Source organism: Osmerus eperlanus, chromosome 7, assembly GCF_963692335.1.
Source record: "Osmerus eperlanus chromosome 7, fOsmEpe2.1, whole genome shotgun sequence".
NCBI classification, from domain to species: domain Eukaryota; kingdom Metazoa; phylum Chordata; class Actinopteri; order Osmeriformes; family Osmeridae; genus Osmerus; species Osmerus eperlanus.
Window position 1 is genome coordinate 15,407,111 of NC_085024.1, and position 13,359 is coordinate 15,420,469.

The window sequence follows — 13,359 nt, forward strand, 5'->3', positions numbered from 1 at the left end:
TCATACAAATAAATGATACATGTTCAAGCCGTAACTCAATTAAAACAGGCAACATTCACTTTAAATTAACTTTTTATTCCACATACATGAAATAACATATTTCCCTCCAAATAACAGTTATGCTTGGGTGTTCGGTATGAAAATTCCAAAGACATGAACAAAGCAAGCCAGCCCATCAACAGTCTGCCCCCCCTTTTCCCATTCACCACCCTTATAGCCACATGCAGTTCAGGCAAGTATCAAAAGAAAGGGAAAAAAAAAAAAGAAAAAAAAAACCCCCAAAAGAAAAAAAAACCCTTAATGGGAAAAGCATCAACTAGATAAGCACATGGGATCTAGTTTCAGTGTCCTGCTCGTTACACAGCGACAGCATTAAGCCTGTGTGCTCTTTGTTCTCGAGAGATTTTCTAGACCTCGTAATTGATACATAGAAATACAAATGCAGGTCACCCAAATTGAGGAATAAGAAACTTGGAACAGTACATGGAATGTAACCTTTTGTTTCATGGCGACCATGCCTACCATCGACAGCCTCCTCTCCCACTGCTGCACGAGCCAGCTGTCAGTTCAAAAGCTACACACTAAACCTGCTGCCTCCACATTTCAGGTCGGACTGACGTCGTGAACCACAGATGTACCAAGTAATGGCGGCTGTCAAGCACAATACCGTCTAGATGAATATACCTACAGTATAACCGTTTGAAAACGGAACTTGCCACATTGCACGAGTTGAGAATTTACCCCACCCACAGTACATACGCAACACACCCTATATCGTTTCCCCGACATTTAACAATATCAGCAGCCCCCTCGGACACCACACGCCCCCTCCCCCCGCCCCCCATCCACCCCCCCCCACCCTAACGAAGCCCCCTCCCCCCCACACGTACTACAACCGAGGAATAAACCTAGACGAGGCGTGACACAGGTCGATGGGACATGGAACTAAAAAAAGATAGAAGAGAAGCTGGACGTTGATGACGAGGTGGTCTCAAGTGTTGATGATGAGCCAGGGTGATGACAGGCAGCCGACGACCCCACACGGGGCCAGCTCATTCTCTGGTCTCCTCAGTGTCCTCGCCGTCCCCCTGGTTATCTGAGGTCCACAGCTGGAGGAGGAGAAGGGGGACATGCGTTAGGAGACATACTGTATTCAAACTCTTTCCCGCCACTGTCAATTCTATCCACTTCATGAAACGTGGTTCATGAGGGAGCTCATTCTGCCATCCATAGCTCTCATGCGAGCTTCTCGTCATCGCACTCACTGTCAAATTGTCTCTCAGTAGCTGCATGATCAGTGTGCTGTCTTTGTACGACTCTTCACTTAGGTTATCGAGCTCTGCGATGGCGTCGTCGAAGGCCTGTGAGAAACGCAGACAGAAAAAAGCCAGACGTTAGGGACAAACACTCCCCTCCTCCCGCCGCCGTGACAAACACTCCAGCGGGCCAGTCACACAGCACGTGGAAAGATCAGTCACGAGTTTAAAACGGAATGAAAGCCTTATCTGGTCCCCACCGTCTTGGCCAGTTTGCAGGCCTTCTCGGGAGAGTTGAGGATCTCGTAGTAGAACACGGAGAAGTTGAGGGCGAGGCCCAGGCGGATGGGGTGGGTGGGCTTCATGTGCTCCTTGCTGATGTCAAACGCCTCCTTGTAGGCGTCCTGGGACTTGCTGATGATCTCTGCGGGGAAGGAGCACACCGACGGGTCACACCGAGAAGCCGGGGCCTGGGCATGTCGTGCGTGTTGTATGTGTGCTTGCGAGTCGAGGGTGTCGCTTTGTACTACGAGGTGAGAGGGTCTGCCACGACAGGCCTGTGCCCTCGGTAACGGGAAATATAGATGAGCTACAAGGACGCTGCGGTCTTCTGTCCGAGAGACAGCTGGCCGTAAATAACCTGTGGCCACATTCAATGATGAGAACCAAATCAAGGGGGCCGTTTGTGTACAAAAACCACCAACATTGAGATAATAAGACGTCAGTCGGCAGGACTCTCTCTTCCACATGTGATGTAACCCACTCCGGGACAGCTTGGCGCTTCCTTGGCGGAGGAGAGGTGTGCACATGTCTTCCTCTGCTGCAGATCAACACAATGGAGAGCCTGTCTCCCGCTGGAGGGGACAGAGCCGTGACCCTCCTCTGCGCTCACGTTCTCTCCAGCAGGGCTCTCGGCGCGCTGCCTTTGCCCTCATCACCCGGCACGCTAATCACAGCACCTGGAATAACTGACTTGACTTCCATCGGTGTGGCTTCATTCGCATGGCACATTTTCTCCAGCACGACGGATTATTTTCTTTTCTTCCTACCTCCGTGGGTAACGTGTGTGCATCTGGTGCCTGTGCGATGAGTCATGCGCCGGCTATGCGCGAGGACACGCCTCTGTCAGGCAGTGCTGGGCCCCGCAGTTTCTGGGGCGTGGCAGGGCACGCATGCCAGGGGTTCAAGATCAAACATGGGGAGATCCAGGACTCAAAAAAATGCTCTAGAACCGTTTTCAGATCCTAACACTTAAAAACTACCTTGGGGGGGACGGACGACTGACTGACTGACTTGACAGACACTACAAATAACGATTGTTAGTAAAGCAAAGAGCTCCTCCGTGTTCCAAGTTCTACTCCTGTCACTCAGTCATGCAGTAGTGAGGAACGGGGCAGAGCCACAAGTCAGCACCTGTTTTAAGGCCTTAGCTCTACCAGGAAGTCTACTTGCTGTAGCCCAGCCCACAGAAAAGGTGTCCGTGGCTGGCCGCTCCTCTACCCATCCACCCCCTCTTCGTTGTGGTGAAACAACATCCATCCATCCATTCCACATGAGAACACAGCTTCTGCAAATCCAGCAGACGAGCTTCCACAGAGCAATATCCTGTGGTGTTTTGGGGCGGTGTCAAAGTCTGAGGAGAAGAAGCAGGAAACCCCACATCCAGCCTGTACTAAACTTAGACCAAACATGTTACGTGACTTTTCATGAATGGTGTGTGCCAGACAGTAAAAAGAGAAAGAAGCTGACCAACAAGGAAGCAGAAGGAAAATCAACTCTGCAATGACAAAACACACACTTCCTCTGTCTCTCTTAGAATAGATGCAGATACCGTCAGAGACATTACTAGTAACCGGTTCTCTGGTGGACTATGTCAAAAGCCACTAGTCCTGGGCTGCGTTTCCCTAATAACGATGGATCTTAGCTGTTAGGAGGGTTTTCTACGAGCAAAATAACGAACCGTTGTTATGTCTTACGTGCGTTTCCAGAAGAATCCTCGTAAGGAGTAATCTATGAGCATTTTCAAGAGCCTCTTTAGCTACAATGGCTTCGGGAGACGACCCGTAAAACTCAAATCCATGGGGCAGGAGGGCCGTGAGAGGGGCCAGTAGCAGGGCTTACCAAGCTTCTCGTCTCCGAGGGCCACCTCGGCTAAATAGCGGTAGTAATCTCCCTTCATCTTTAGGTAGAAGACTTGGCTCTCCTTGGGAACGGCATTGGGGATCAGGAACTTGTCCAGAAGATCCTGAGGAGAAAAAAAAACAACACCACATGGTTTGTTACTTGACTTACTTTCTAGTCGCCTTGCGTCCTAGGTTAGACGTGGAGACAATTGGCGAGCTGTATCAATCCAAATCCATGTTGATCTGTCTTTTGAATGTATTGTTCCCCATGAAAATGCTTACGTACTTAGACTGGAATATTCCTTCTCTTAAGCAATTCTCAGTCCACACACACACTAACTGACTAGCTGCTGGCTACGCTCAGGCTAGATAAGGCTACCTCTGATAGCCCAGGGCTACAGGCCCGGGAATGTTCCCAGGCCACATCACAGATGCTTCAGAGACCACTGAGCGGAGTGGGGGAGGACGGGCTGAACTCCTGATGAGCTCCACTAGTTGAAGTAGGTCAGAGAAAAGGGAAGGATGAGAGAGGGGGAAAAAGAGGGAGGAAGAGAGAGAGGGAGAGAAAGAGGGTCAGAAAGACAGCGATAAGAAACAAAATACTGGTTTCAAGCTCGGCTAGCCTAACTGACACACCATGCTAAAGATCTGGAACCCCAAACCACCAGCACTGCATGAGAACCCACCCCAGCGGAACGTGCCGCAAGACAAAGCTACACATTTAAATCGCCATCTTGCTGAAATGTTGTCAGTCGGGGTTTTCGTTGACGGCTTTTCTGAGGTACTGGCCTTGGGGAGGGGTGGTCAGAGGAGAAGTCAGGCTAGCAAGCAAACCAGATTCCATCCACCATCACACAGACACTGCAAGGGACAGCCAAGGCTTAGTCATGCGCCACTCACGCAAAACAGACACAGTGGATTCGTCAATCTGCGCTACAAATCCCGCCCTCCGCTGATTGAGCCCCCCCCGGGGATAGTGACAGTGACCTCGTCCTCCCTGCTCTACTCATCTCCTCCCCTCCCTTTCTCCTCCTCCCCCATTCAACGTGCCAGAGTGTAGCTAAGCTACCCCTCCCTCTCCCACCTCTTGCGGGTGTGTGTGTGTGTGTGTGTGTGTGTGTGTGTGTATATACGTACCTACCCTCCCCCATTTCCCCCCCTCTATTTTCTCTCAGCATGCCTACGAGTAACAAAGGCCTCCCCCTCTTCCCCTCTTCCAACAGCATGCCCCCCACTTCCCCTCTCTTCCTCCCCCGTTCCCCAGGCGTGTCCGTTCCAACGCGAGGTGGAGGTCACTGGCCCAGAACGGCAACTCAGCTGCTGTCATTATGGGATTAGAGCCCAGTGACTCACCAGAACAGGCCAGATGAAGCACAGCCTCCACCACTCGGGTCCCCAGCTCCAGGCTGCTGCATCACAACCACCCACCCACCCTACTGGACTCTGATGAAAGACTAGCCCAGCCCGTAGTACTCCACAGGACCTGCTAGCACCACAGGCTCCTGTAGTTCCACTGTTCAGAGGCACCCCAACACCTACACAACCTCAGGCCTGGAAGACTTGCATGCAGGGGAAGGGAGGGTCTGGTGGCCATGAGACCAACCAAGCTCCTCGCTGTTAGAAGTTATAGGTTACTCCTGTCACTCAGTCATGCAGTAGTGAGAAACGAGGCAGAGCCACAAGTCAGCACCTGTTTTAAGGCCTTAGCTCTACCAGGAAGTCTACTTGCTGTAGCCCAGCCCACAGAAAAGGTGTCCGGGGCTGGCCGCTCCTCTACCCATCCACCCCCTCTTCATTGTGGTGAAACAACATCCATACATTCCACATGAGAACACAGCTTCTGCAAATCCAGCAGACGAGCTTCCACAGAGCAATATCCTGTGGTGTTTTGGGGCGGTGTCAAAGTCTGAGAAGAAGAAAAAGTAGGAAACGCCACATACAGCCTGTACTAAACATAGACCAAACATATGACTTGAGTGATTTCACGATTGGTGTGTGCCAGACAGTATAAGAGAAAGAAACTTGACTGATGAGGAAGCAGAAGGGAAATCGATTCTGCAATGACGAAACACGCATGGGCTCCAATCCCAAATCTGACTAGCAACACAGGATGAGCGGCACCAGCCGGGCTGTCGGAAACCATTCTCCTGCTTTGTACTAGATCCTCCATTGCATTCTTCCCATAGTCCTACTAACTACACTTCTATTACCTGATTGGACACACCAGCTGGATCTGCTAACCCAACCAGGAAGTCTCCATTGCCAGAAGAGAGGGCAGTCAAAATGGGCATTTCAGGATAATAGAACTAGCCTTGTACAGGGTGAAGGACCCCGTCCCCTTACATGAATACTAAAAGAAGAAGATGCCATGGTTACTTTAAGATGGATCACCATCTTTTTTTAAAGACTGCCCTGGTCTCCTACAACAACACAGGTGTGTGTGGTGAGGAGACCAGATGGTTGTTTCTGGACAGACTTGAACCCCCTGCCAGGAGCTCACCTGTGACACCTTTCCCTCCCTAGCCTCCTTTCTCCACAACCGGGGCAAACGGGATGAGGACTGCAGTAATGAGCTCGGCTCAAAGAGGCCCTTGCTCATGGCAGACGATTAGAGCAAGCACGCCCAGCTTATTTGGATTACCGTCAAACTACTTAACATGCAGTCCTGGGTGAGAGAGGGAGAGGGCGTTTTAGTGAAGGGCCCCAGCACCACTGTCCTCATGTCTAGATACATATGGACCGAAAACCAACAAATCACTTATGATGGCGAAAAACATGCAAAGACATTTAGTGAGGATGGGGCAGATAGTGTTCTTACGCCAGATTCAAGCAATCACAATTAGCATAAGCGGTGTTGAGAAACAACACGTGCCCTTCATGGTTCCGTCCGTCTTTTCTCTAAAGACCCCCAAAAGTGAGAACCCCCCCCCCCCATCTTACCAGCACGTCGTTGCAGATGTCCTTCAGCTCCTTCTCGATCTCCTCCTTGTACCCCTTGGACAACGCCTGCTTCTTCTCTTCGTCAGTCTTCTGCTCGATGCTACACACCACCCTCCAGGAGGAGCGCCGAGCCCCCACCACGTTCTTGTAAGCCACCGACAGCAGGTTGCGCTCCTCGTTGGAGAGCTCGTTGCCCTCCTCTGTCACGGCCTTCATTTGGGCCGCCATGTCATCGTAGCGCTCCGCCTGCTCCGCCAGCTTGGCCATCTGGACCCGCTCCTTCAGCACCACCTCGGTCATGGCTACTCAGGACTGGGGAGGGAGGTAGGGGAGGGGGACAGGTCAGGAATCATCCATGGCCAGGTATTGCTATAGTGTGCGGTGGATGGGGGAGTTTGTGGTCCTAGGGCATAGCTACTCAGCTGATACATTCAGTGCTCACTCGAACACCAAAACAAATGCACCCTCTGCAAAGGATCAATAATCTCTCTCTGGGTTTGCTGTTCCCCATGCACGATGGCCCCCAGGCCTTTGACAGCACAGATTTTTTTTTTTTTACCATGTTCAATCAATCCCGTTTTTCCATTCGCGCATGTTGCAAGGCCTACTCGTACTGTTTTCGACATGTCAATACAAAAGGCGCCAATTATTTCGTGGACACGTCGCGATTATTTTTCATTCAGTTAGAATGGAATTCTGTCAGTTATGCAATAATAGGTGTGACTACTAGGATTCCTTTACTACTAGCTTCGCGCGCTGATGTGCCACACCCATATGTACCTGTTAATATGATTAGCTTGCTTGCCAGTCATGATAACTATAGACTATAGAGGTTATATTATCTACTGATCTACTCGGTTACTAACTACAAGTTATTTACGTGAAAGACGATAACTTATGGATTCTGTAACTAGGCCTGTGCTACATTTTTGTCGATGAGGCCGGGGGCACATGCTACCATGAACATGGGCTGATCCGGAAATCCTTAACTATCTAGCTAACTACACGCTATGAGTTCGAGATCAGTGAGATCAAAATGCTAGTTGTTGCAGGCGTTACGGTTATTTAATTGGATACAAGAATGTAGACCAAATCTAATTTTGGCTATTAGCTAGTGAAAGCAACGAACATTCAATTTTTTTCCTCCGGTATGGACTATTTGCTGGAAAATAAATATTTCATTTGTACCAATTCGTTATTGTTCAGTTGATTGTAATATTACTATTTTTTTTAGGCAGAAAATAGACACTAAATGGTCAAATAAATTCCAATATAGGGTATCATTAAGATAATAGTTTTCAAAGATAGCCAGTTCACATCTTTGTGTCCAGCAAATAGACTGAACCTTCTCTTCCTCGTGACATGCAATAAGGCGGCGGCCTCGTTTTACTGCGAAACATACCCATGTTGGGCTAGTAAATTAGCTTACCGTCTGTATATACATACTGTACGTTCCCCGAGAAAAGCAATCACGTTTCAAACCCTCTACAGTTATTAAGAACAGTCTGACACATAAAAACATTCATGAGCACAATTCTAAAATCGCGGATACGGCAAATTCCTGAAACGTTCAGTGATGGAAACATTTCGGACGTTAGATGATTAAACCAGCCCCTTGCACTTGACACTTCGTCATACGAATAGCTGCTACTCGATTTAAAGACCAGCAATACAGGGTAGCTTTCATCTTTGAATTTGAGGTTTATTCCAGGAATGAGACTAAACCCAAACCGACGTGACTGGCACTACAGTAGCAGCTAAGCTAACTAGTTAGCGAGCTATTGTTCTTGTCAATCTCTAGCCAGCCAACGTTACCAAAAGACGTCTAGTATAGCTTCTCAAAACCCAAATAAATACTTTGCGAATATCGCTTACAGACACAGATGATACAAAGAATATTTTAAAAGTGCATTTGTCTGCCTTGCTTACCTGAGTGCTAAGAGATAGTGGTGTTCTTGATCTAGCTAGCTAGTCAACGGTACAACGCCTTCTCTTCGCTATCAGTTCTTCTGAATGTGATCCACGGGGTTTCCTCACACTCACACCAGTCTGAGAAGCAGCGACTGGGTACACATGTTATGAATACCAGCGAACTCATGATGGGCGGGGTCTTAGCTTTCGTACGAGTTGTATTGGTATAATGGTGAAAACTCCGACCTGAAATACAACGTTATTACAAAACGAGTGTACCTAAGGAGCAAGACAACCGACGTCAAAAGGATGCCAAGGCAACGGAGGATGATTGACGCGTTATGGGTTGCATTACAACCTGTGTGCTACGAAGGTCTAATACACCACAACCTACTTATTGACGAAATGTTAGTGTAAGGTGATGCTGAAGCCAGATTAAAATCCAGCATTTAGAACGTGCAGAATTAAGACACAGTTTCCGCAAAAGGCATCAAAAAGTAAAACCAGACAATATGCCAGAAAATGCCACTAAAGTGCACGATTTGGTTATTGGTAATACTGTACATTGTCATGTGTTCCTTTCTCCAACACAGCCATTGCATGAGGCCTCTATCACCTAGGAGGCCTCACTTATAACCACAGAAACCTGTGGACCAAGAATCAAGTAAGTTACGTTACTGTACCAAATATGTCATGGTTACATATGACAGTGTACCTATCAGTGCCAGTTCAGCCCCACACGTATATGTTGATCAAGTCCACCATGACATGTATAGGTATTGTTGTTATAATAACCAGAACACTACAAGCTAACCTGACACAGGCTGCTTTAAAGAAACAATATTTCTGCAGTCTAGCCAGTTTCCATGAGGAAAGTGAATCTATTTTTATCATGTCACATGTTCTCCCCTAAGACCCTGGTTTCAAGTCAGTAACCTATTTAAGGCCAATCATCTGATAGCACTACGATTTCAGACTAATATAGGTAGCTGTTTTTCATTTTCATTCATTTTACAAATGAATTGCCTGTAAAAGTCCCAGTCCTCGGTCGCCTGGCAGGGCTGTAGCTAAACTGGGCATTCTGAGATGAAGGCTGAGTGCGTCGTTGACTGTGTGAGTCAGATGTTGCCTGACTGGTTGAGTCGGTTTTTCCCTCTCTCTACCGTCAGCCACACCCCGAGAGGCACACACACACACACACACACACACACACACACACACACACACACACACACACACACACACACACAGACAGTAGTAGCAAAGGACACTCCAACAAAAGGCAAAGTTGTTCCCTGAGATAAAATAGTCTAACTAGTTTGTGGCCTGAATTAACATACTGCAGCACAGTGGCCTCTGCAAACTAGTTCATACTACAGATAGTTTGAATACTCAAATGAATACAAAAGATTATTTACATAGTCTAAGCATTGGGGACAAAAGAATAAATGGGAAATCATTACAGAACCTGCTGACCGGACTGGTAATGTAGCAGACATTCATTTCCAGCAAGAACTTGTGTTCCAAAGCTGATGGTGGGGAAGATTTCTAGAGGCATATCTCTAAACCAGTTGACCCAGTCCCCCATAAGGGTTTATGCTTCTGGCCAAGCTTGCTTCATTCCAACAATATCATAATAATGCCCTCAGGTGTGAAAAATAAGTCTGATCTGCAGAGTGAGTTGGAAGGATTGGTTAAATAATATGAGTCTGACTCGTATAAAGGATGTGACATCCATGAAAATACATTTATTAGCAGCCAGTTAGCGTGGAATGGAGGACTTACTTAATGTTGAAGCCCAGTGAGGGAATAACACCGTGTTTGTTTGAAGGGGGTAGATGAGTAACTACTGGAGATGAGGGTGAGGTTTCTAAGACTCCCACCATTGTGTAAACTGAGAAGGAAGTCAGAGCCTTCTCTTTGAGGCACACATATATAATGACCTTATGGACCAGCACAGTTCAGCAACACAAAACACCTTCTACTGTACAGAAAAGTGTCAGTCACTGAGAATATACAGTCACATTTGCTACTGTATTGAGATATGTCGTATTTATATTTGGTGGAAACCACAGATATAAAAGGCAGGCAAACAGAGAAACCTCTTACATTACCTGATATAATTTATTTTAACACAATACTGTACTTTCTGAAATGTTGCCGAAATACAGCTGATTGAATATTTCATTTTTCAAATTCAGCTGATATATGATTTAATTCTCAGGAGTAGGAAAGCCTTAGAGCGCCCCCTGTGCTCAAATATAAGACAAGACAAAAGACCTTGAGGATTACAGAAAATGTTACCTATATGTATAGGGACAGCATGCTATTCTACACAGTTTTTGTGGGGAACAGGTTCATTTGCATGTAGATGTACATGCAAATATGCACATGTGTATGCAAGCAAGCAAGCACACACACATGCTACTATATTATATTATATAATATTATATAATACTTCCTTAATGGGTGATGGATTATCCTGTCTCGAACTGGGCCACTTGAATGTGTGTGAATTGAGGATTGATATTGCACTTGTTATCTTACCTCTTTAAAAATAATGTATACTTCCAGCTATATTTAACCAAGAACATCAATCAGTCTGTATTTCCAGATGTATTTTCTCATGGCAGCCGGGTCTGAGTGGGTGAGTGTGCACCATCACTCCACTAGGCTGCACAATATCCCATCAAATGTAAATGTTCCATAAGGTGGGTATCTCCAGAGTGGAGTGTGTAGTATGTGGAATATCCCCATCTTAAAGAGCTCCAGATGATGAGGAAGCACTGATACCCTCACCATTGTCTGGACTCTATTTGAGTTGACACTGTATTTGATGCACTCTGTGTTCAATAAGGGGTGCGCCTTGCTGTCTTGAAATAATTCTCGGCTGAGAAATATCTGAACGACCATTCAAAATGCCCTTGCTGACCGGCCCGACAGAACCATTTTGACTATGGGCTCAAAGTGACAAGAGCTAATGCAGAACATTGAGTCTCAGTGCACTATAATGACCGCATTAATTTGAACCGCAAATATTGATCTTTACCTCCTATGGATGTTTGTCTGCAGCCTCTGGGTCTGCACCTTTAACCTCTCCAGCCATTTCTGGAGGAGGTCACTCACTGAACTGAGTTGTTGTCAGTTGAATTGATGGCCCTTTGTGATGTTCATTGTTGAAAGGGTTGTACAAATGACCTTTTGAGTAAAGAAACCTGAACAAATTGGACACTAGAGTGCTATCATATTGGTTGAAAGTCAAATCTACTTGACTTAAAGTAACATGCATGAATGAATTATTTAGAAGACTGTTATTGCAGGTTCCAGTAGAAAAGACACACATAGATTGGATGGTTCAGTCTACACTTGATGTTCCCATGGCTCAAAAGCAAGTGGTTAAACCCACAAGATTTACATGAACTACATTACATTTATGTCTTTCAAAATAAACTAAATTGTTTTATCAGATGATGTACAAACTGTGAGGGTTGAGCTTAAAATTATTTCTGTGAATTAACAGAACATCGAGTGTGACCTAATAATTCTTAGTCATTCTTTAGACTGACTGCAAAATTATAATATTATTAGTATTGAAAGGGGGACTCATTTTCTTAAGCCTTAGAGGCCTTAAGTGTGAAAACATTGAAATCTAAAAGTCATTACGAGTCAATTGTAATTCAATGCCACAGCTATGTCCCTGGCCGAAAGTGTTATGTCCTAGTTAATAAGTATTGCTTGTGTGGATGTGCTTTGATTGCTGTAGCACTACACAAGTAATTATATTAGACTAATGTGTGTTAGAAATCTAATGCTAATAACAACTGTGTAGCAGGAAAGGGGCTTTGGTTTGAATTACATCATAAGCGAGACACTAAGCTCCCATGCCCCTAGCAGACACTGGGAAAGCTTTATTGACCCATTAGGACTTTTCTCTGGTAGTAACAAAGTAAAAATAATTCTAGGGTAAGCAGAAACAGTCAAGCTGTTACAAATAACACCTTTTAGACTGATTTGAAAGTATATCTGTATGCTAGTTTGGTTAACATACACACACATATACATTATTTACTCTTGACTGGGTAACTGATTTGACTTCACGAGTCATACAAAATCAAGCTAGAAATGTTAGGAAAAACACCCTTGTGACCTCCCGCAAAAGTGTGGGAATGTGAAGCAAATAAAGAAAAATACCTCTGTAAAAGCACATACATCGTACATACATTTTCTGTGACGGTGGAGTCATTAGTGCTTCACAATGTGCACGAAGCATCCATTAACTTCCTCTGGTTCAATAAGTTATTCTTTCTGGGCATCCAAAAGTTCTTCATCATCACTTTGTGTGGATTCAAAAACCTCTTCATCGTCAAATTTGTTTGGCCACAACACCACACTTCAGACCACATATTTCCTCCAGCACTGCCTCAGAGACTCGGTAAAGGGAATTGTGTGCTCTCTGAAAGCTTGTTAAAGAACTTTAGGGGGACAGTTTTCCAGAGGACTGACTGAATGCTGTTGAAAGGAGGATGTGTCTCTAAGCTAAGAGCATTAATTAGAGAGACACACAGACAGGAGAGACAGACAGACAGACAGGCAGACAGGCAGACATACATACATACATACCGGTACATACATACATACATACATACATACACACACACACACACACACACACACACACACACACACACACACACACACACACACACACACACACACACACACACACACACACACACACAGACAGACAGACAGACAAACAGACAGATGCTTAGATGCACATGCACACAAAAAAATTAAACTTTATGCTCAGACAAATTAAACTGTATGTACATATCTAACAAATACTAAGCTAATGAGCAATGCATCGATACAACCTCCCAATCTTTCTCTTTTTTATCTAAATGGGCACTTTAGCACTTGCCAGCGCTTCTTTTGTGTCAACACCATCAGACACCTAAAATCCAAATTAATTTCCACTTACATTATGCTAGAACTATAAAAAGTATAGTAAACACACATTTTAACCAAGGCTGTCAAATGTCATGATAAAATTACTTTCAAAAAGTATTTATATAAATATTATTAAGATGTCCATTCTTGTTTTGCTCATTGTACTGTCTAATATAATT

The 13,359-nt window shown here is 45.6% G+C and overlaps 1 protein-coding gene across 1 annotated transcript; it reads right to left on the minus strand.

Annotated features, from left to right (window-relative positions):
• Positions 1-59: 59 nt before the first annotated feature.
• Positions 60-8,404, minus strand: LOC134023239 (14-3-3-like protein). The gene is made up of 6 exons (XM_062465196.1): positions 8,249-8,404; positions 6,320-6,631; positions 3,378-3,501; positions 1,517-1,680; positions 1,266-1,361; positions 60-1,109 (listed from the first exon to the last, which is right to left on the minus strand). The coding sequence occupies exons 2-6, from the start codon at positions 6,617-6,619 to the stop codon at positions 1,053-1,055; spliced, it is 741 nt and encodes a 246-aa protein (XP_062321180.1). The 5' UTR covers positions 6,620-6,631; positions 8,249-8,404; the 3' UTR covers positions 60-1,052.
• Between the last annotated feature and the right edge of the window lie 4,955 nt (positions 8,405-13,359).

Bases quoted from the DNA above. Each gene is read 5' to 3' on its own strand.
- LOC134023239 (XM_062465196.1), bottom strand. From the start codon at position 6,619: ATGACCGAGGTGGTGCTGAAGGAGCGGGTCCAGATGGCCAAGCTGGCG. The intron at 1,681-3,377 runs GTAAGCCCTGCT...CCTTCCCCGCAG, and splicing joins CCTCGGAGACGAGAAGCTTG to AGATCATCAGCAAGTCCCAG. The intron at 1,362-1,516 runs GTGGGGACCAGA...CGTTTCTCACAG, and splicing joins CCTGCAAACTGGCCAAGACG to GCCTTCGACGACGCCATCGC.